Source organism: Eleutherodactylus coqui, chromosome 12, assembly GCF_035609145.1.
Source record: "Eleutherodactylus coqui strain aEleCoq1 chromosome 12, aEleCoq1.hap1, whole genome shotgun sequence".
In the NCBI taxonomy this organism is placed as follows: Eukaryota; Metazoa; Chordata; class Amphibia; order Anura; family Eleutherodactylidae; genus Eleutherodactylus; species Eleutherodactylus coqui.
Window position 1 is genome coordinate 86,204,592 of NC_089848.1, and position 21,789 is coordinate 86,226,380.

Genomic DNA, 21,789 nt, shown 5'->3' on the forward strand with positions numbered 1-21,789 from the left:
CACGTACCCAGAGCCCTTAGGAGTGTCAGAGGCAGGCCAAATTTACTTTTTTCCCTTTTTTTTAAAAGGAAAGGCCCACTGCGTCTATTCAATGAATAATAACTGTGTTGTGGCACTGCCTACACAATTCTGTCCCTGTAGTATCAATGCAGTGTGCAATGCTCTGCACAGCCGATTTTGAGAGAAAAAAAAATGCAACACAGCTAACAGCAGCCTGCACAGTACTCCACACGGTTAAATGTGGCCCTAGAAAGGACCGTTGGGGTTCTTGAAGCCTACACTCACTCCTAACACTCTCCCTGCCTAACCACCACTTCTGTCCCTAATGCAGGGTGCAATGCTCTGCACAGCCGATTTTGAGAAAAAAAAATATATATCCACTGCTAACAGCAGCCTGCACACAGGTAGATGTGGCCCTAAGAAGGACCGTTGGGGTTCTTGAAGCCTACACTCACTACAAACACTCTCCCTACAGCAACTCCAATACAACTGGACTTTCCCTCAGCTAACTCACAAGGCATCTGAGGCGAGCCGCGGGAGGGGCCGATTTTTATACTCGGTGACAACTGATCTCCCCAGCCACTCACAGCAGGGGGGTGGTATAGGGCTTGAACGTCACAGGGGGAAGTTGTAATGCCTTCCCTGTCTTTCAATTGTCCAGAAAAGCGCGCTAACGTCTCAGAGATGAAAGTGAAAGTAACCCGAACACCGCGTGGTACTCGTTACGAGTAACGAGCATCCCGAACACACTAATATTCGCCCGAGCATCAAGCTCGGACGAGTACGTTCGCTCATCTCTACTTGTGATGTGTTTTTAATAGAGATGAGCGAGCACCAAAATGCTCGAGTGCTCGTTACTCGAGTCGAACTTTCAGTGATGGTCGAGAGTTCGTTTCGAGTAACGAACCCCATTGAAGTCAATGGGCGACTCGAGCATTTTTGTGTATCGCCGAAGCTCGCTAAGGTTTTCATTTGTGAAAATCTGGGAAATTCAAGAAAGTGATGGGAACAACACAGAAACGGATAGGGCAGGCGAGGAGCTACATGTTGGGCTGCATCTCAAGTTCCCAGGTCCCACTATTAAGCCACAATAGTGGCAAGAGTGAGACCCCCCCCCCCCGCACTGTCAGCGTAAAGATCGTTCTCCTCTGCCACAGCTGTTACAGCTGTGGCAGAGGAGAACAATGTTAGCCCATTGAATTTAATGGAGCCGGCAATACAGCCGGCTCCATAGAAAGCAATAAGCTGCCGGTGATCGCGGGATGAATTGTCGGGAAGGGCTTAAATATATAAGCCCTTCCCTGCAATTCATCCAGAAATGTGTAAAAATAAAAAAAATATATACTCACCTTGTCCCGGCAGAACGATGTTAGCCCATTGAATTCAATGGAGCCGGCAATACAGCCGGCTCCATTGAAAGCAATGGGCTGCCGGCGATCGCGGGATGAATTGTCAGGAAGGGCTTAAATATATAAGCCCTTCCCTGCAATTCATCCAGAAATGTGTAAAAATAAAAAAAATATATACTCACCTTGTCCCTGCAGAACGATGTTAGCCATTGAATTCAATGGAGCCGGCAATACAGCCGGCTCCATTGAAAGCAATGGGCTGCCGGCGATCGCGGGATGAATTGTCGGGAAGGGCTTAAATATATAAGCCCTTCCCTGCAACTCATCCAGAAATGTGTAAAAATAAAAAATATATATATACTCACCTGGTCCCGGCAGACGGAGTTCAGCGCAGCCGGCTGTTGCCCTCCTGAACTGCTCTGAACAGCTGTGAGTAGTATTCAGCAGCCGGGGATTTAAAATCCCCGCCTGCTGAATGAGCTACCTCTGATTGGTCACAGCCTGACCAATCAGAGGCAGATCTCACTCACACCCATTCATGAATTCATGAATGGGTGAGTGAGTGCTGCCTCTGATTGGCTCAGGGGCAGATCTCAGCTGAATGTGCTCGTGGTGCTCGTCTAGAGTAACGAGCATCTCGAGCACCCTAATACTCGAACGAGCAACAAGCTCGGACGAGTATGCTCGCTCATCTCTAGTTTTTAACATTAGAAAGTTCTATGGACAATCACGTTGCAAAAACGCAGCGATATCACAGCGCTAAAAAAGCCGCAAGTGGGTAAGAGCCCTTAGAGCTTCTTCAGACGACTGTATTTTGGCACATTTATGCACGTGGAGAAATCCAGTGCGCAAAACACGGAAGATATAACCCATCGATTTTAATGGGTTTATTCTCATTTCTCTTTTTTTGCGCTCGATTCTCGACGGTATAAAAAAAGTAGGACCTGCTCTATTCTGTACACTTTTGCGCAGCAGAGAACCCAATAGATTTCTATGGGAGGTGCTCGAATGCGCACATACCCATAAACACCGGCACCTCGTTTGGCTTAATAGCCATTTAAATCAGTGCGGCGCGATTCCCCCGCCCATGTGAACTAGCGGTGCCTGTACAAATACACTCATTCGCTGCGCCAAAAAGTTGCATCGGAGTGAGTGGATTTTGGAATATGCTTGTATGTCTCCGCCATTAAAGTGCTAAATTAGTTCACACGCTCAGCGCCTGTTCACACTGACACTTTCACGTACATTTCAGGTATGCGTGAAACAGGCATAGAAAAAAATATGTAGAAATGTATGCATTTTAAGGCTACATTTTAAATTTAAATTTTTTTATTGTATACGCGGTTTACATTTTGATCCGTTTTTTAAATCTGTTTTTTACATGGAGAATCAATATGTTTTTCACTGTAAACTCTTTTTATCTAATAGTTTTGTAGCTCAACACTATTTTCTCCTTGAGCACAAAAAAACGGTTCCGCTAAGAATTTGGAAACGTTTTCCTATGTTTTCCATTGGATTTCAATGGTTTGTTTCTCATGAGAGTGTTTTGCCCACATATTTCGTGCGAGTAAAAAAAGGACATAGAAGTCTATCGGAGGTGCGCAAATTTGCAAGGGAAGCATGAAAAACTCCGCAAAACACAGGAAATATAATACATCTGGACCACATTAGGCTAAGTATCCGTTTAATCCACTGAAAAGGTGTGTCGCACCCGTGTGTGAACTGACCCTGGCTGTGCAAAAAGTACAGTACTATGGGCATACATGCGCCCAAATATACCTCATCCAACCTCATTTTTGCACATATGGTTATCTGAAAAAGCCCTGAAAGTTGCCAGCAGTTCACCATCGCCCACAGAAGATCGCTTCCTGGATACGGGATTCATAAATCCCGCCTCCAGGAAGTGTTGGCTTTGATTGGTTCTCGAGTGCTGCTCAGCTCGAGAACCAATCACAGCCATTGCATTGTGGAGGCAAGATTTATGAGTTGGCTGAGCCGCGCCATTGATTGGCCAATTCATAAACCGCGCCTCCACAACGCGATGGCTGTGATTGGTTCTCGTGCGCTGCTCAGCCAATCAATGCAGTGCTGGATGAACCAGCCATCACGTTGATTCAGCCAGCGCTGCATTGATTGGCTGAGCAGTGCTCAATAACCAATCAGATTTATGAATGTGGGCGTCTGAAAACTGTAGGAAGCTTCCAGAACAGCGGCAGGTACACAGATTGAGCCTACTAGGTAATGTATTGCTTTTGATTACGCCGCTAGGGCTTATTTTGGGGATAGGGCTTATATTTCAAGCCTCCCTGAAAATAGGCCCTACCCTGATTTTTCAAGATTTTCGGGGAGGCTTGAAGTAGGTCTTATTTTCAGGGAAACAGGCTGGTTTTACATGGGCAAGGGCGATATCAAGTTGTGAATCACGGCCCAATATTGCTTTCACAATCCATGGGAAACCACTGGATGTAAGGTGTTTTCACATGGAAACAGCTTCACATTCCTGTGGGGCTGAAGGAATCCCCCACCGCGGCTGTTGCAGAGGATCACAGAGTTCTCCCATTGTTTTCAATGGGCCCCCGCTGCTGCTGCTGGCCCCAATGGAAACAATGGGCGATATCGCAAAAAAAAGGACATGCAATGTGGTGCCATGCAGGGAAACATCGCTCATGTATATGACTCCATTCAAAAGAATGTGGTTCATATTCGCGCGTCTTGCAATGCACAAATCTCGCCCAATTTTCTCGGCCGTGTGAAACAGGCCTAAGGGTGGCTTCACATTTTTGCATGCGACTCCGCGCAACGTATTTGTGCTATGAAAGAGTCTTTTATGCACGTGTATTGGTTTACTTTTACTGTACTTTTTACGCTTGCAGGGCATGCTTTATGGGTGCGCAAAAATGACTCGCTTTAAAAACATGTGACTAATAGTCGCGTGTTTTTTGAGCACGAGATTTTTGCGCACCTAGCTCCCCGTGTGAAAGAGGCCTATGGCAGACATGACACTGCCACCCCCCGACTTAAATGGCTATGAGAACGAACCCATTGAAATCAATGGGTTCTATGTATCCTCGTATCCTCTGCGTATATACACTGTATATGTGAAAATATGTAAGCGCATGCTGAGACTTGTAGTCAATCTTAAAGTCGAGAGAGAGAGATTTTTTGCTAAAAAAAGAATTATAAATTTCCTAGTAGTAATATAATACAGTATATCCAGAGCAAGCCTGTTGCTTATTACAGTTCTAGCAGAGCTGAGTTTGTCAGTGTTGTGCTATCTGTTTTTTTTTACATGACTGGAGGGGAGCATATTGGATTTTATCTAAGTAAGTTATCTGAAGACAGAAAAGAAACAGTTACATGTAAATGACATGTTCAGCTCTGCTACATCCCTATGGAAGAGTGGGTGTTTTCAGATGTGATCCCCACAGTGTAGGCTGCCTTGACTATTCCTGTTAAGTACCAGAGGGTACAGCGGTGCCAGGGAGAGAGCGTACAATACAAGTGCCCACGTCGGTGTACGTGGGAGGAGGCTACAATGGGTGATGTGTGGCTGTTGGTGTAGTTAATGGATTGTGTGGGTGGAAAGAGGGAAAGAAAACAAAACAGGAAGATGATGGGTGGATTCACTCAGCTGGCACTACGCACGTCACCATGCACACATTTAGCTGCTGGACACCATGTATCCAATCTTCAATTATACGTTACCCCAGTAAGAACATTGTAGCCATCATTATGTAACATTGTAACATCCACGGAATGGAATGAATGGAGGGAGACCTTCTTGGTAGGAATCAATCTTCCTTTGTCCTTCTCATCTATTAAGCCCAAGGAGGCGGCATGCATACAGAACGAAAGTCACATGTGACTGCTGCGTGACTTCACTTATACCTATGAACTTTTGTGAGTGGTCCAGCTGCAATGCCCCACGGCATGGTCATGGTGGCTCTACCAGACTCCTCCCCGGAGAGACGCATGGAACCTCGGCCAAGTCACTGGCCTCTTCCGGACAACACCGGGACAGCGGTTACCTGTATAAGTGTGGTGAACTTGAACTTGTCACGCGTGACGTCACCGTTCCTTCACACCGTTGAGTATCTGGCGGTTGAATAAATTGGAACAGGCAATGACCGGTGGACTTTACTGTATAACTGGCATACAATACAGCTTACTTGCACACGCAGGAAAGACGGCTTATTGGTGATTGGTCAGGGAGGAGAACTCAGGATGAAATTGGGCCTACAGTCTCAGTTATCTGCATTGCTCCGGGCCTGGACACACACGCTCCGGGACTATGAATTACTCCGGAGGAGAAACACTACTCTCCAATGACACTCACTCTTTAAGACGACTCTGCATGGCAAACTCCTTACTCCTTTCTCTCCTCAGAGGTGGTTCCTGACATAGAAGGACTCAGGATACCTTTCCTCTTCCTTCATCACTTCACCACATGAGGGTTGAAGGTACCCCCATGTGGCCGGCACTCCTACTCCATTCTCAACCATTGAAGATGATGAAAGACTCCTCACACGTCTCAATCACTTACATTTATAGAAGGGGAAACATCACATGACTTGACAGATTTTGATACTTTCCCAGACATATCCCAGCCACATTCAGACATTAACCTCTTGCATGCTGCAGCTGTGCAATACACATAACAGCAGACAAGGCACTTTGCACAGTGCATCTACATGGAAGACATGACATGTATAACAATTATGCGAGGTGTTTTGGGACACTACACAGCCAAATGGGCACATTACTTACATGGGTAAGAGTGTGCAATGGGGTGGGGCGCGGATCTCACCTGTGCAGTTCTTGGATTGTAAAGGGAAGCTGTTATCTCCTTTGAGCCCCATAAACTATGTTATAAAGGTCAAAGGTGCTGGAACGTGGAGTCTGGGGAGGTATGTAGTATATTGACCGGATATACCATTCCTGTGCTATGTCCCCACGAAATTACAACACGCACATAGCGTGATTTTTTCGAGCAGTCTGTGTGCGCACTAGGGTTATAACTTTTTTTCACAACCTCATATTCCTGTATCCTACTTCGATGCACTTTTGGCTAATAACAAAGAATTTAATTATTTTAATATTTTTTCAGAAAAGGTCACCCCAAAGTCATATTATTGGATCCAATGATAAGATTTCGGTGTGATCTTTGCTGAAAAAAAATTGTGAAATAAGAATTAAATTCTTTGTTTTTAGACAAAGGTGCATCAAATTAGGATACAGGAATATGAGGTTGTAAAAAAAAACTTATACTCCTAGTGCTCACGCTTTCCTATTAGAGATGAGCGAGTATACTCACTAAGGCACATTACTCGAGCGAGTAGTGCCTTAGCTGAGTATCTCCCCGCTTGTCTCTAAAGATTCGGGGGCCAGCGCCGGTGACAGGTGAGTTGCGGCGGGGAGAGAGAGATCTCCCCTCTGTTCCTCCCCGCCCCCCGCCGGCCCTCGAATCTTTAGAAACAAGCGGGGGGATACTCGGCTACGGCACTACTCGCTCGAGTAATGTGCCTTAGCGAGTATACTCGCTCATCTCTATGGAAGAGCCATCTGAAAAGAGTCATGCTGTGTGTATGGCAACTTCAAGCGGTCACAGAACCGGAATGGTGCACACATTCAGTATAGAATATACTTCCCAGACTCCCCATTTCAGCACCTTTAGGCCTCAGAAGATAATTTATGGGGCTTAAGGGCTCTTTCACATGAGTGTCATTTTAACGCAGAGTAGGTGTGCCAAAAAATTGCGTCTAAAAGAACCAATGGTTTCCTATGGGTTCTTTTAGACGAGCAATTTTTTTTTAGTGTGACACAGGCACATTTTTTTAACGCCGATATCTCTGTAAAAAAAAAAGACTTGTCCTATCTTTCGATGGCAAAACGCAAAGGGAGGGGAGGAAGTTTAACAGTGCCTAGCGCTATTAAACAATGACAGGTGCCTCTAGTGAGGCATTTCAAGTCATTGATAGTTTTTTTGCAGAGCGAAGGATTTCAGAGCTGTTGCATCAGTGCGCTGCAAGACACCATAGCCAGCCGCATGAAATTGGAGCTTTAAAATGACGTTCGGGGGAAAGAGGCCTAAAGGTTATGACAGGTTCCCTTTAATTTGTAGTGGGCCGTCCTCATAAACAATTAGGCTGCATTCACACGAACGTATATCGGCTGGGTTTTCACGCCGAGCCGATATACCTTGTCTCTCTCTGTAGGGGGGGGGGGGGAGCCTGGAAGAGCCAGGAGCAAGAACTGAGTTCCCGCCCCCTCTCTGCCTCCTCTCCTCCCCTCTGCACTATTTGCAATGAAAAGAGGCGGGACGGGGGTGGGGCTAAGGTCCGCAAATTAGCCCCGCTCCGTCCCGCCTCTCCCCATTGCAAATAGTGCAGAGGTGGGAGAGGAGGCAGAGAGGGGGCGGGAGCTCAGTTCTTGCTCCTGGCTCTTCCATCCTCCCCTCCTGCACACAAGGACAACGTATATCGGCTCGGCGTGAAAACCGAGCCGATATACGTTCGTGGGAATGCAGCCTTAGGTTGTAGAAGAAATCAGGATGTAAGATTGTGCTTTCACCCGGTCAAGAAAATTGTGCAAGATTTGTGCGTTGCGAGCAGCACAAATCTCTCACAAATATGAATCCCATTGTTTCAAATGGGGTCATACAGATGAGTGATTTATTTTCTTGCATCGCTGCTCGGGAAAAAATTGCAGAATGTCCTATATTTGGGTGTTCCTTTCAATGCCTCGCAGTTCCCATTGTTTTCAATGGGGCTGGCACAGCATCACATGGCATGCAAGGTGCACGCGAGTGCAATGCAAGGTTTACCCATGGAAAACAATGGGAAACACTCCGTGATTGCATCTTTTCTGAAGTAATGCACAGGTCACGTTGTGGAGGTGGGATTTATGAATTGGCTGAGCCATAGCATTGATTGGCCAATTCATAAATCCCACCTCCACAATGTGATTGGTTTTTTTAGACTCTGCTCAACCAGTCAATGCAGAGCTGGATGAACCAATCAGAGCCATCGCTTCCTGGAGGTGGGATTTTTGAATCCTGCAACCAGGATGTGATCTTCTGTGGTTGAACGAGAACTGTAGGATGCCCGACGGAGCTCCGGAGTGCAGCAGGAGGACCCGGACCATCTTAAAGGCTGGAGGACCACCACTGAAGATCCCCACGGATCGCTGTTCTGCTGTCAATGTGGACATTGCTGGAAACTGATAGCTCTGTCAACATTGCAAAGGCCTGGTTTGGTACTACAGGCACAGGTCCCATTAAATTCATTAGGAGCTGTACTTTTACTACCAAACCGGGCTGCAATACAAATGGTGCTGTTTGCTTCTAGCAATGTCCATAATGACAGCGGGCCTGGGAGTCAGCTGATCGGTGAGAATCCTGAACAGAGGACGTCTGCCGATCAACTGCTGTTGACCTATTCTAAGGGTAGGTCATCAATAGGAAAAGTCCCCAAAGTTACAGACAACCCCTTTAACCCATGGAATACTCCGCCACATGCGGATGTAATGGCAAAAGAAAAAACAGAATTTAGAGGCATTTCCAGTTGTAAACCATCGATAGCCTATGGATTATTAATAGTTCATCAATGGAGGGTCCTGCGAGGATCCCCAACGATCAACTGATTCCCAGGCCTGCTGTCAGTATGGACAGCGCTGGAAGCTGATAGCGCTGGCCGGGGCGAGCAACCCCTTTAAATATGTGAACCCCCCAATAAATGATATCCATATGAGCTTCTTGTACCAAAATCATATACATTAAAATTGGGTTGGTTCTCCCCATTTCTATAGCATACAAAACTACAGTAATAAATATTAACATTTATTATACATGGCTGTTCATAATTAAGAATATTATTTTTAATTTTTCCTCTTTGTAACATTTATGTTGGATTTTTATGGTTTGGGGACTTACCAGGCAGTTTTATATATCTGCTCCTATAGATCATATTACAGGGTCACAGTTCTGTACATCATACATTAATTTTATAGCATCCTATTTAACACGCTGTAAATAATCCATTAATTGTACGGTTTGTTTATATGTGTAATGGGAAGCTGGTAAGAAAATTAATGGGAGATATAATTAAAATAAAATGAATTTATAATGAAAGCTGAAGGTGATGAGAAACTTGTGCAAATATAAAGTGCATTTTAGAAAGGAAGGAAATCCATGTAAAGAGCTAAAAAACCATTATAGGCCATTAAAGTGACGGTCCGCCGTTAATTAACATTGGTGCTGTAGTCAGCAACTTTAAAATTCAGAATTTTCTCTAAATTTTTTCTTGTTTTTATGAAATATTCTGTTCTGTTCTGTACAGTATTAACAGCCTGGAAACAATCAACGAGCTGCTGTTGACAGATCCGGTACTCTTATAATGTGTTTTTATTTAGTACTTTGAGTGCATATTAGTATCCTGCTGTGAATGTGCTATCGGTACCTCTGATTATCTCATTATCACCTTATGCTCTCTGCCACACTGCTTACTAACACATAAGCTGTGACTATCTACTCTCCCTCCCTGCAAATTGACATTTGCACGAGTCACAGAGCAAAATGTCTAGAATAGTCCCCCATACAAGTCAATGGGTCTGCTCCTGTCTATTATGTGAGTGGCCTAAGAGGTTGCTGTAAGGCCGGTCTCACACGGACGGGTCGGATTCCGCATGCCAGAGCCTGCAGCAGAAATCGCAATCACTGTTCGCTCATGTGAGCTGACTTGGGAATGCGCTATTGTTAATGCATGCGAAATACTGCGGATCGTCTGAGCATATGACGATTTTGGATTCAGCAATCCAACTCTGATCATGTAAGACCGGCCTAAAGCATATAAATAAAATTCTCTAAAGGCTGTTAAATGGAGCTCAGGCAACATGGTCGCCCTCATATTCACATATAAACAACAGAATAAAAAAATTCTAAACTCAGAAAATAAAATCAATATAGAAAAATGTTTCTCTATCTGGTTTTAATTAATAACAAAAAATTTGGTGATACAGTCCCTTTAAATGGATTGGCTTCTCATAACCGAGATAGGAAATCACTACTACAGTTACCGGGCCAGTAACTACGAAATAAGCCGAGTGCTTCACGCAGCGCTGCTTCCACAGCTCTTATTGAAATGATTGGGAGCTATGGAAACAGAATATCGGGCTGTGCAACACTGTTTCTGTAACTCAGACCTGTGCTACACTGTTTCTGTAACTCGGAGCTGTGCTACACTGTTTCTGTAACTGGGGTCTGTGCTATACAGTTTCTGTAACTCGGAGCTGTGCTACACTGTTTCTGTAACTGGGGTCTGTGCTATACAGTTTCTGTAACTCGGGGCTGTGCTACACTGTTTCAGTAACTCGGAGCTGTGCTACACTGTTTCCATAACTCGGGCTCTGCTACACTGTTTCTGTAACTCGGGACTGTGCTACACTGTTTCTGTAACTCGGAGCTGTGGTACACTGTTTCTGTAACTTGGATCTGTGGTACAATGTTTTTGTAACTCGGAGCTGTGCTACACTGTTTCTGTAACTCGGAGCTGTGCTACACTGTTTCTGTAACTTGGGGCTGTGCCACACTTTCTGTAACTCGGGGCTGTGCCACACTGTTTCTGTAACTCGGGGCTGTGCTACACTGTTTCTATAACTCAGGCTATTCTACAATGTTTCTGTAACTTGGTTCTGTGCTACACTGTTTCCTTAACTAGGGCTGTGTTACACTGTTTCTGTAACTCGGGGCTGTGCTACACTATTTCTGTAACTCGGGGCTGTGCTACACTGTTTCTGTAACTCGGGACTGTGCTACACTGTTTCTGTAACTCGGAGCTGTGGTACACTGTTTTTGTAACTTGGATCTGTGGTACAATGTTTTTGTAACTCAGGGCTGTGCTACACTATTTCTGTAACTTTGGGCTGTGCTACACTGTTTCTGTAACTCGGGGCTGTGCTACACTGTTTCTGTAACTTGGAGCTGTGGTACACTGTTTCTGTAACTCTGAGCTGCGCTACACTGTCTCTGCAATTTGGAGCTGTGCCACACTGTTACTGTAACTCGGGGCTGTGGCACACTGTTTCTATAACTCGGGGCTGTGCCACACTGTTTCTGTAACTCGGGGCTGTGCCACACTGTTTCTATAACTCGGGGCTGTGCCACACTGTTTCTGTAACTCGGGGCTGTGCTATACTGTTTTTTTTAACTCGAGCTGTGCTACACTATTTCTGTAACTCAGGGCTGTGCAACACTGTTTCTGTAACATGGGGCTGTGCTACACTGTTTCTTTAACTCTGGGCTGTGCTGTTTCTATAACGCGTGTGCTACACTGTTTCTTGAACTCAGGGCTGTGCTACACTGTTTCTGTAACTCAGGGCTGTGCTACATTTTTCCTGTAACTCAGGGCTGTGCTACATTGTTCCTGTAATTTGGGCTAAACAAATAACGCTGAGCTGAAGGACTTAGCTGTTTCTAACAGGCGGTCGAAAACAGAGGGTTGGGTTTTCCTATCTCGGCCATTAAAATACTAGAAGGGAATACCCCTTTTGGTATTCATAGACCATTAAAGCGACTCTGTCAGTACTTATGAGCCCTATAAACTAAAGTTATGGATCCATAGGTGCTGCAGTGCTGAATATGTGGATGCGACTAGGAGGCCATATTTACATGACCAGCAAGTTGTGCCCGACATTCTCATCTGTGTGCCCTGCGATGTGCGGGAGTCTGCACATTGCAAGTCCTATCCTCGTGTAAGGTGCACACAAGAATAGGTCGTGCTGTGATTGTTCTGTCTCACAGCATCCCTGAGAGAGAAAAATCCATGTAAATAGACCTATTGGAAATAATGACTTGTATTTTTGTGCGAGAATATCAGACATGTAAATATGGCCCTATACTTAAGATGATCGCTCAAAAGTCACTACTATAGAATATGCAAACAGAGTGGACATTGCTGCGGCCACTAATAGAACAATACAGCTGTTTTCAGTGTTTACACACTAGAATTCAGTGATGAGCGACCCGTGCACAAAAACTGCACGATGTCCCTGCATTTAGACAGAACGAGAATCGCTCAAAAGACAGCTTTGAGGGATTTTCGTTGTGTCTAAAAGGCCCTTTACCCTCCTTTGCGCTCCGACTTGTTGTCTTGCAGCTGGAGCTGCATGCACCCCTCCGACTACATAGGCATGATAGAAGTAATCCTTAGGCCCTATTCAGACAACTGTATAAATGTGGCTAATTTAGCCTTGTTAAAAAATCGCAACCATCTGAAGCATTGGATTACAATGTATTCATTCAGATGAGTGATTTTTAGGGAATTGGCAACCAATTTTATATGGCGTGTGAAAAGATCAGTCTTGCCCTATCTTTTGTCGCAATATGCTGGAAGATCCAATAGACTTCTATGGGAGCTGAAAAAAAGAGAGGGGGAGGGAGTTTTCCAGCGCCCAATGCTGGGAAAAGAATACAGCTGCCTCTATTTAGGCATTAATAGTCATTCCGAGGATTTCTGCCGACCGAGGGATTTCCACACTGGAGTGAATGGGAACTTGGCCTGCCATACCAAGCCTGGCCACTGCAGTGTAAACGGAGCTGTCTGCTTCCCGCAGAAATCAGTTCATTGTGTGAGCACAGCAACCCAGTAAACAGCTGATCGGCAGGGGTATCGGGTGGAAGACCCTGTCGATCTATTATTGATGGCCTATTTGTGGATCTCACACTGTGTACCACAGCTGATGATGTACTATTTAGCCACTGAATCAGCAGAGGGCAGTAGGAAGATGTGAGCAATAAGGAAAAAATACAGAATTGTGAATGCAGCTCTGGATGTGAGTGGAATATAGCTTACGATATAACTCCATTACCAGTACAAGATATATAATGTAACATATTTGCAAAGTTAGTCAAGATTTTAAGAAGGTTATATCAAGGGATGGAAAGGAAGGAATGCAAATGGGGTCCAGGTAAAGGGCATGGTCATAAATTAGGGTCTGAGATTTTAAATCTTCTCGTGTCAAGTAATAAAGTTATCAATTTTTTTCGAGGAACACTACATCTTTCTTGTAAGTGAAGACAACATCCCGTTATACAGCATGATTATATCCCGGATATTGTTTCCTGTTGTCGTATAGCCTAAAACTATGTAATGCGAACACGGCTGCTGAATTTAAGAGCAGAAGAGCTGACATTGTGTCACTGAGTTAAAAGTAAAAAGTCTGGTACAGTGTTAGCTACCGTGTTTCCCCGAAAATAAGACAGTGTCTTATATTAATTTTTGTTCAAAAAGGTTTAACTTTTTTACATGTATAGCTGCCTGGACACTATTTAAATTGACTTTTTTATTTAACTATTAGCAGGGCTTAATTTTGGAGTAGGGCTTATATTTCAAGCATCCTCAAAAAGCCTGAAAAATCATTTTGCATCCTCAAAAATTCTGGAAAATCATGCTATGTCTTATTTTCAGGGAAACAGGGTAGTAGAGCAAAATGTGATTGTTTTCAGTAAGAGAAACCAAGTAATCTTGTAGATATGATACCTTTTAATAGCTAACAAAAATACATGATGTTACAGCGAGCTTTCGAATCTACTTAGGGTGCTTCCTCAGGCATAGTAGGATAAATCTAAGGATGCTCATATATGGAAGAACCCTGAGTTGGTTCGGAAGCTTGCTGTTACATCATGTATTTTTGTTAGCCGTTAAAAGGTATCATACCTACAAGATTACCTGGTTTCTCTTAGGCCTCATGTCCACGGGGAAAATCAGGCCCGCCGCGGATTCTCCATTCAGAATCCCACAGCAGGTCCCAACTTTCCCGCAGACATGAGGCCTAAAAAGAAAATATACTCACCTGTCCGGACGCTGCGGATCTGCCCTCCGTCGTGGACGGATCTTCTTTCTTCGGCCCGGTGGATGTGCTCGGCGCACCGACAGTGTGCCACGCGCATGCGCCATGCACTCTTTATTTTTGAACTCCTGATCTGCCGCACTCCTGCGCCAGAGAGCAGAAATTCAGCTGCGGGTGTGCCGCGGATCCGGACGGCTTCCATAGGCTTCAATAGAAGCCTGCGGGAGCCGTCCCTGCGGGAGACCCGCACTAAAATGGAGAATGCTGCGGGTGTTTTCCCGCACACGCAATCCGCGCCTCAAGGGAAAATGACATCCGCAGGTATTTAAGTACCTGCGTGTGTCCAATACAACCCTATGGGGCGCGGATCAAGCGTGCGGGTGAAACGCTGCGGATTTTAAATGTATTTTAGCCGTGGACATGAGGCCTTACTGGGAACAGCCACATATTGAAAGGGTTAACGCTTCAGGGTGAGTGTGCAGACTGACTCCACCACAGGCTTCTTGTCATCTGCTTACAGTATATGTTCTGGATGCAATCCTTTGATGTGTTTACCTCGAAGCGTTCTCTTTTACTAGAATCTGTATAAATATGCATACAGATGCGGCATTTAGAGCGATCCACACGTCAAGATGTTCTCTGTGGTTGTACATAGGACTGCAGGTGAATGTAGTACATTACTCCAACTGAAATGTATCACTGAAAGCTTGGAAGGAACAGGGTAAGAGTCATCCCGCACAAAGGATAGGTGGTAGGGTCCTGTTACATTGGACGATCTGTGCGGTGCCGATGCCAGACAGGTTGTCCCAGTGATAACTGTTCCCGTGCTTTTATATAGGAATGATCATCGCTCAGTGCATGGAGATGGGGCGGGCCAGGGATCCTTCTGCCCCCCCTCCATTCACAGTAAACAGGCAGTCGCTCATAGATGAAGACCTGCCTGTTCACACGGGCCAATTTGTTGTTTGGTTTTTAAGCATGCATAAACCGAATGGCAGACGAATTGCGTTCATCATTCATGCATTTAGGCCCAATGTCCACAGGCGGATTTGAATTGCGAAATCCGTATGGATGATCCGCAGTTCAAGCCTCCCAGAGGGAAACATGGGCGTCCGTAGCTGAATTAAAGCATGCAGATTTGATTTGCGGACCTTTTGGTCCGTAAAACAAATTACAGCATGCTCCATTTCAGTGCGGTTCCCGCATGGACGGCTTCCATTGAAGTCAATGGAAGCTGTTCGACCCACAGCCCGTCCGCAAATGACATCATGGAACGGGCAGCGGGAAAAGCAGAAGATTAAAAAAAATTGTATTGTGCACGTCCAACGGCTCGCCGTGCGGACTGTCTGCAGTACAGATAACCCGGGAGAAGAGGAATCGCGCGGACCCTGCCGCCTGCATGCACAGGTAAGCAGGGTCTCCCACCCCGGTCACGGGTCGGTTTCTGTGCGTGAGAATCCGACCCGCCGGGGGACATGAGGCCTTACGCTAAATGATAGTTGTTCTGATTGTGGGAATCTAAACTATTTGTCGGCCTGTGTAAAAGGGCCCATCAGTCTATGATGGTTGGGGGGTCCGATGACTAGGAGCCCAGGGAACACAAGAACGGTGCACTCCGACTCCCACTACTGAACAGAGCAGCACTGCACTTGCATGACCACCGTCCCATTCACTTCTATGGGACTGAGGGAAATTACTGAGAGCATCACACCAGACTCAATCGATCGCACACTTATCGCCTATCCAGAGGAAGAAATAGGATTTTTCTCTGCCACCAGGGAATATAAACCACTAGAAACACTACTAGATCAAGGGATCCTGTACGATCCTACGGTTTCCCTTAGGCTGGGTTCACACAGGGCGGATTTGCCACGGAAATTCCGTCCGGAATTTGGCCGCGGCAAATCCGCCTGTGACCGCCAATCCCGGGATTAGCCAGCCATGTGGATGAGATTTCTCAGAAATCTAGTCCACACGGGACAGTGAATCCGTTGCGGCAAAGCTGGCAGCAGCCGGTGCTGTGGCGCGGATTCGCCGCCGCAGCATGTCCATTTTTTTTCCTCCACTGTGGCCGTGCTCTCCTCTATGGGGGTCCCCCGCTGGCTGCAGCGGAAAAACGAGCGGCCAGCCCGCTTTAAAACCCGTGGCTGAGTGCCGCAGGTTTTGAAGCAGCGCTTTTCCCGATGGGAATCTCGCAGTTTTTCACTGTGGCCAAACTGCGAGATTTCCACCGGGAATCCGGCGTGTGTGAGCCCAGCCTAAGTGGCTGCATTTGAGTTCTCTCTGGGCCTCAAAGATCTAGGATTTTTTACCAAAACCAATAGAATTAGCCAACCCAATCTCATTTTAGGCCTCTTTCATATGAGCCTTGCGATTTCATGCTCCGCAGCTCACACCATAAAATCGCATGAGCGTAGAATAGCCACGACCCAGTCACGGCGATTACGATTTTTCCATCCATTCACACGGCCGGCTGTGGTGTAATGCAGTACATTTGCTAAACTCCCTCCCCCCCCCCCTTTTCTCACGGCTCCCAAAGATAGGGCAAGACCTAGATTATTCTGCAGAATGAAAAAAATGCGTGTTTGTATCGCGGGCGGCAGCGCTGTGATGCTGACGCACAAAAATGGCGGGAACAAAAACACGATTTTGCAGCGATATTTTCGCACATCAAAATCGCGATTGCCCCGTGTGAAACTAGTCTTGGCCCCCCTTCACACGGGTGGGGAAATCACACGAGATTGGTGTGTTGCAAGACATATGAAATTGAATGTGGTCGTACACATGAGCGATGTCTTCTCGCATGGCGCCACAATGCGATGTGATGTGATGCAGGAAACACATAGCGGCATGCTCTATCTCATGCGTGCTAGCACATTGCCCCGCCCATTGTTTTCATGATGCAGTGCAAGGTCTTGCATTGTAAACAAAGGAAAAAACTCTGCGATCCTCCACTGCGCCGGAGGATCGCTACATGCCAGAAGTGATGGGAGGCTGTTTTGACATGAGGATTTCACATGGTGGGGAGCGCGATATGCGGGCGCGATTCACAGCCCCATATCACGCTCAGTGTTAGGGCCCTTTTACAGGGGACGGATGTCACTCGTGAATGGAGCTGGAGTGGATCGCAGATCGCCCCGGCCCGCCAGCCTCCATTCCCAGTAAGCAGGCAGTCGTTCATAAGTGACCCGCTGCCTGGTTACCCGGGCCGATTGTTCAGTTTTCTGCATGCGGGTAGAAGCCCTAATGCTGCATTTTTTTTTTTTCCCCAACTGAAAAGCACGCCTAAAATACGCACATGCGACTGACTGCATATTGCGCACGTACATTTGGCACGTGTAATACGCCCTAAGTAAAGTGTGAGTCAGGATAATGGCAACAGATGTATTAAGAGGTTCACATGGGAGCTGTGCCTGTAGTGAGTGTCCGCAGCGAACACTTACTACAGGCAAAAATTGGATTTTGACGCAAAATTGACCCCTTCCATTTGAAGAGGTGGAATCTGCAGATCGGGCGCTATAATTCATGCGCTCTGCACGTATTCTGGGGGGGCACAGCGTATGGACAAGATTTTAACAAATGCCCTCCACTTTGCTGCTACTGTAAAGTCTCCGATATTCCATGTGGAGGGTCCGACAGAAAACCCACCACAAATCCGCCCCGTGTGAACATGGCGTAAAACACCACAAATGAGTATTTCAGGCCGGCTGCACACGACCGGGTCAGATTCGGCACGCAGGAGCCCGTAGTGCCAACTGACCCTGTGTGTGGCCGGCGTCCGCACGTACCCGCCTTTCTCTCAGGCCTCATACACACATGCGGATGTGAATTGTGATATCCATGATCGGCACCCGTATGGGAGATTCCGTTTGAGTTGCCCATCAGAAAGGATGAGCTTCTGCAGCTCCACACAGACATGCGGATTTCGTGAGCAGCATGCTCCATTTTAGCGCGGATTCCGCACAGACGGTCTCCTTTGATCTCTATGGAAGCGTTTGATCTGCAATGCATCCGCAGCTACATTGTGGATTAGTAGGCGAATACTTCTCCGACTGTTTGGAGACCAGGCATGGAGGTAGGTGAAGGCACCATTGGGCTCGCGATTTTTTCGTTTTCTGCGCGGATGACTTGCGTACATCAGCATGGAAAAACAATCGAATCTGTGATCGCCCACAAGCATTTTAAATTGCTTATCGCAATGACTCGCAGGTCATCCACATGTGCCGTGTGCACTACGCCTCTATCTTCTCTGTGCTGCGGATGGTCCGTACGGCGAGCCGTCAGACATGCGCAGTACAGATTGTTTTTAAAACCTCTGCTTTTTTTTAAAAAAACAACCTCTGTGATTGCGGAAAGGCCGTGGCTCGTACGGCTTCCAAAAGATGATCGCAAAAATAGAACATGGTGCGATTTTTCCTTCGCGAGCGGAAAATTGCAATGGATTTACGCTCATGCGGAGGAAAAAGCGTTTTCCAGTAGCGTGTGATGGGGGCAGTATGCGCCGCGGTATCCGGAGGCAGCGCCTGCTCCAGATTCCGCAATGCAAATCCGCCCGTGTGCAGGCGGCCTTGTCGTCTCATGGCTGGGCACACATCGCAGCCATCATTGCTTATTGACCATTTTCGTGATCGGTTTTGCCGCGCTGTAGAACTCTACTGTCGGCTGCGGTGCACTTCCCTCACGACAACCACTAGATGGCGCTAGAAGCCTTCAGCAGATAAACCCTGTTATTAGCCGGCTGTAGTGGCTTCTTCTCGGAAGCAGTCTCCTTATCAGCTCCAACCTGCCTCATTCGTGCAGGGGACCCGCATTGTGCCCCTGTCATGGGCACCTTCTCTATGTGCAGGGCACCCCCTCCCCCGTGTGGGCACCCCGTGACGCCCCAGTAAAGCACTTTCATGTCTGTGACTTTTATGATAGAAATGTGTAAAGTTTCTAATGATGGCGCAGACAGCGCCGGGGGCAGCGCTAGCGCCACTCAGTCCTGTCCTCTCTCCCTTCCAGCACAACAAGCCGCTCTACTCCTTTGAAGACAACGCCGACTATGTGTACGACGTCATGTGGTCGCCGCTGCACCCCGCGCTCTTCGCCTGTGTGGACGGGATGGGCCGCCTGGATCTCTGGAACCTCAACAGCGACACCGAGGTGAGAGCGGCGACTGTTATTAACCCCTGCGGCGACAGTCAGCTGACTGCACTGCAGCCTGTCCCCCAGTGCTGCACTCTCCTCTCTACACCGACGATTAGACTAGATGACTTCATCGGTTTACAGTTTTTATTATAATTTTCTTTAATATTTTTTTTCTTATCATTTTATGTAGTTTTTTAAAAATCATTTTATTTAATATTTTTTAATCATTTTATGTAATATTTTTTAATCATTTTCTTTAGTTTTTTAATACATTTTTTGCTCCATTTTTTTTTACAGAATTTCATATTTGTAACTTTTTAAAATTGAATTAAATATTATTACGGTTTCCCCCCAAAAAAGTAATATTTCTTAACGCTTTTATTACATGTTTTTCTATACTTTGTGTAACTTATTACATGGGCGTATTTTTTCCCCGCCGCTTTATATTGTTCCGATAACTTGCATAACGTGTTCTATTCTAGTGTTATTGTATTGCCGTCGGTAAGGCTACATTTGTCTTGTTTATAGTTTATTTTAAGCGCCGGTAACGGTTATCAGAGTTGTTTTATATTATTATTATTTATATTTTTCTTATTATTATTACTACATTTCTGTTCATATGATAATGCATTATTATTATTCTAAGTGTTGTTTTGAGTGTTTTTCTTATTACTTACTTCACGTAAAACTTTATAAACTTTTTTCCCCATGATTTCTAAAGCCGGTATCCTCATTATTCCCTTCTAGGATCACTTATTACGCCGCGTTATAATTTATTTCAGATAAATATCTTAATTATGTCCGTAATAAATCTCAGACGTTTCTGTGCCGCTTCCATAAAAGGTGGTTTTCTCCTTTTTTTAGTTCCCAGACGGAACCTACCAGACAATTCTTAATGATTTACTATCGTTATTACTAAAGTTATGTGTTATTATGGATACAATCTCCGACCAACCCCAGAAACCGCTCCTAGACTAGAACTTGTATCACTTTCATGCTTTCACTCATATTACGTTATTAAAAGATAGAAAAAAAGTCCTTTAATCCAGACTATGAGGAAAAAAAGTCCTTTAATCCAGACTATGATCCTTGCCGGATTACCAAGCGTTCATTGGTCAGAGAAAAGTATCGAAAGTTTGTAAGTTTCTTAATTGCTGATCTCTCTAGAGTCTTCCGAGAGTCCGGCTCATCGTAAATGCTGAACTATCAGAAGTTCTGCTCGTTCAGATGCCGCATAGAAGGAATCTTACTGAATGATTGTAGAAATCTTATTAACGGTTCCGGATAGTGTTTGAGGGTTTTACTAAAATTCCGTTAACGGCTCCAGACTTACAAAATTAGCACTTTTTAAAAAATTCTGATTCTTAAACTTTTTTTTAAACTCTGCCCGCTGATTTTCCTTCCCCTCCATTGTGGATCCGCCGCTGCGATCTCACCTTGCGTCGGTCACTCCATGGATGCTGCCGATTGTTAACCTATGAACTCTATACATTATAGAGTGGCGTAATTAACTTTTTTTTTTTTCTTCTTAATTCAGCAAATTTCTGCCGGCACCCATGAGGTTAATGTGTTCTATCTGCGCATTTAACCGAGAATGATGTCAATTTTTTTTCTTTCTTTTTTTCTTTGAAAAGGTTGCTTTTATTGTATTGGTAAAATGTATAAAAGTTTAATCACATATGTAATTTAATGATGAAGTGTTTGAGCGCTGATTGATAATGATATTCTAATTCGCTCATTTCTCACCTGTAAGAAGAAGCGGTTCAGGGAATTGAACATCTAATTATTGACGGAGGAGCTCGCATTTTGAGCTATTGTAAAATAAAAGAAGGGAATTCACACTTTTTTTCTTTTAATTTCTATCTTTGATTTTCGGTAATTGGAGGGTATCGCCAATTTAGTGGTTTTCGCACAGCACTGTCTCCAATACAGGTAAATGACTGCTACTGTATCTGAAACGAGACGGCAGCGGAGAAGCTTTTGAAGTGTTTCATGCAGGAAGTGCCGCAGCCTTTTTAATTAGGAAGCCTACTGCTGGAGGATATATAGAAGGCCGACTGGTTTTTTTAAAAAAAAAGTGTTTTTTTGGGGGGGGGGGGGGGGGGAAATTGTTGAAAATATCCTTTAGGTATTATCATTAAAAGTAAGAACTTCTTTAAAGTTAGCCAAAAAAAAAACCATAAAATAAAGTTGAGGCCGTATTAATTGCAGGAGAAATTCACCGTTATAAACCTCGGATTTATTTTTATACAAAAAATTAATGACATTCGAAAGAAATAAAAAGGAACTCGACTGAATAACTTAATGAGGGCCATCAAAAAAGAAAAAAAAAAAGGTTATTTTAATTTTTTTAAAGGGTCTTTAATATTATTAAATACATGTTTTATTAATAATTCATGTGGGTCATTTTATATATTTTTTTGGAACCGTCTCGTAATAAATTTTATAAATTTCGAAAACTTTGGGA

At 45.1% G+C, this 21,789-nt stretch overlaps 1 protein-coding gene across 5 annotated transcripts in view; it reads left to right on the top strand.

The window, feature by feature from the left end:
• DYNC1I1 (dynein cytoplasmic 1 intermediate chain 1) overlaps positions 1–21,789 on the top strand; it is a 379,676-nt gene that overhangs the window by 294,028 nt on the left and 63,859 nt on the right. For all 5 annotated transcript variants that reach the window (XM_066584515.1, XM_066584520.1, XM_066584516.1 and 2 more), the window contains one exon: positions 19,197–19,337. In XM_066584515.1, coding sequence (XP_066440612.1) covers positions 19,197–19,337 — 141 coding nt within the window. The remainder of the gene's footprint in view (positions 1–19,196; positions 19,338–21,789) is intronic.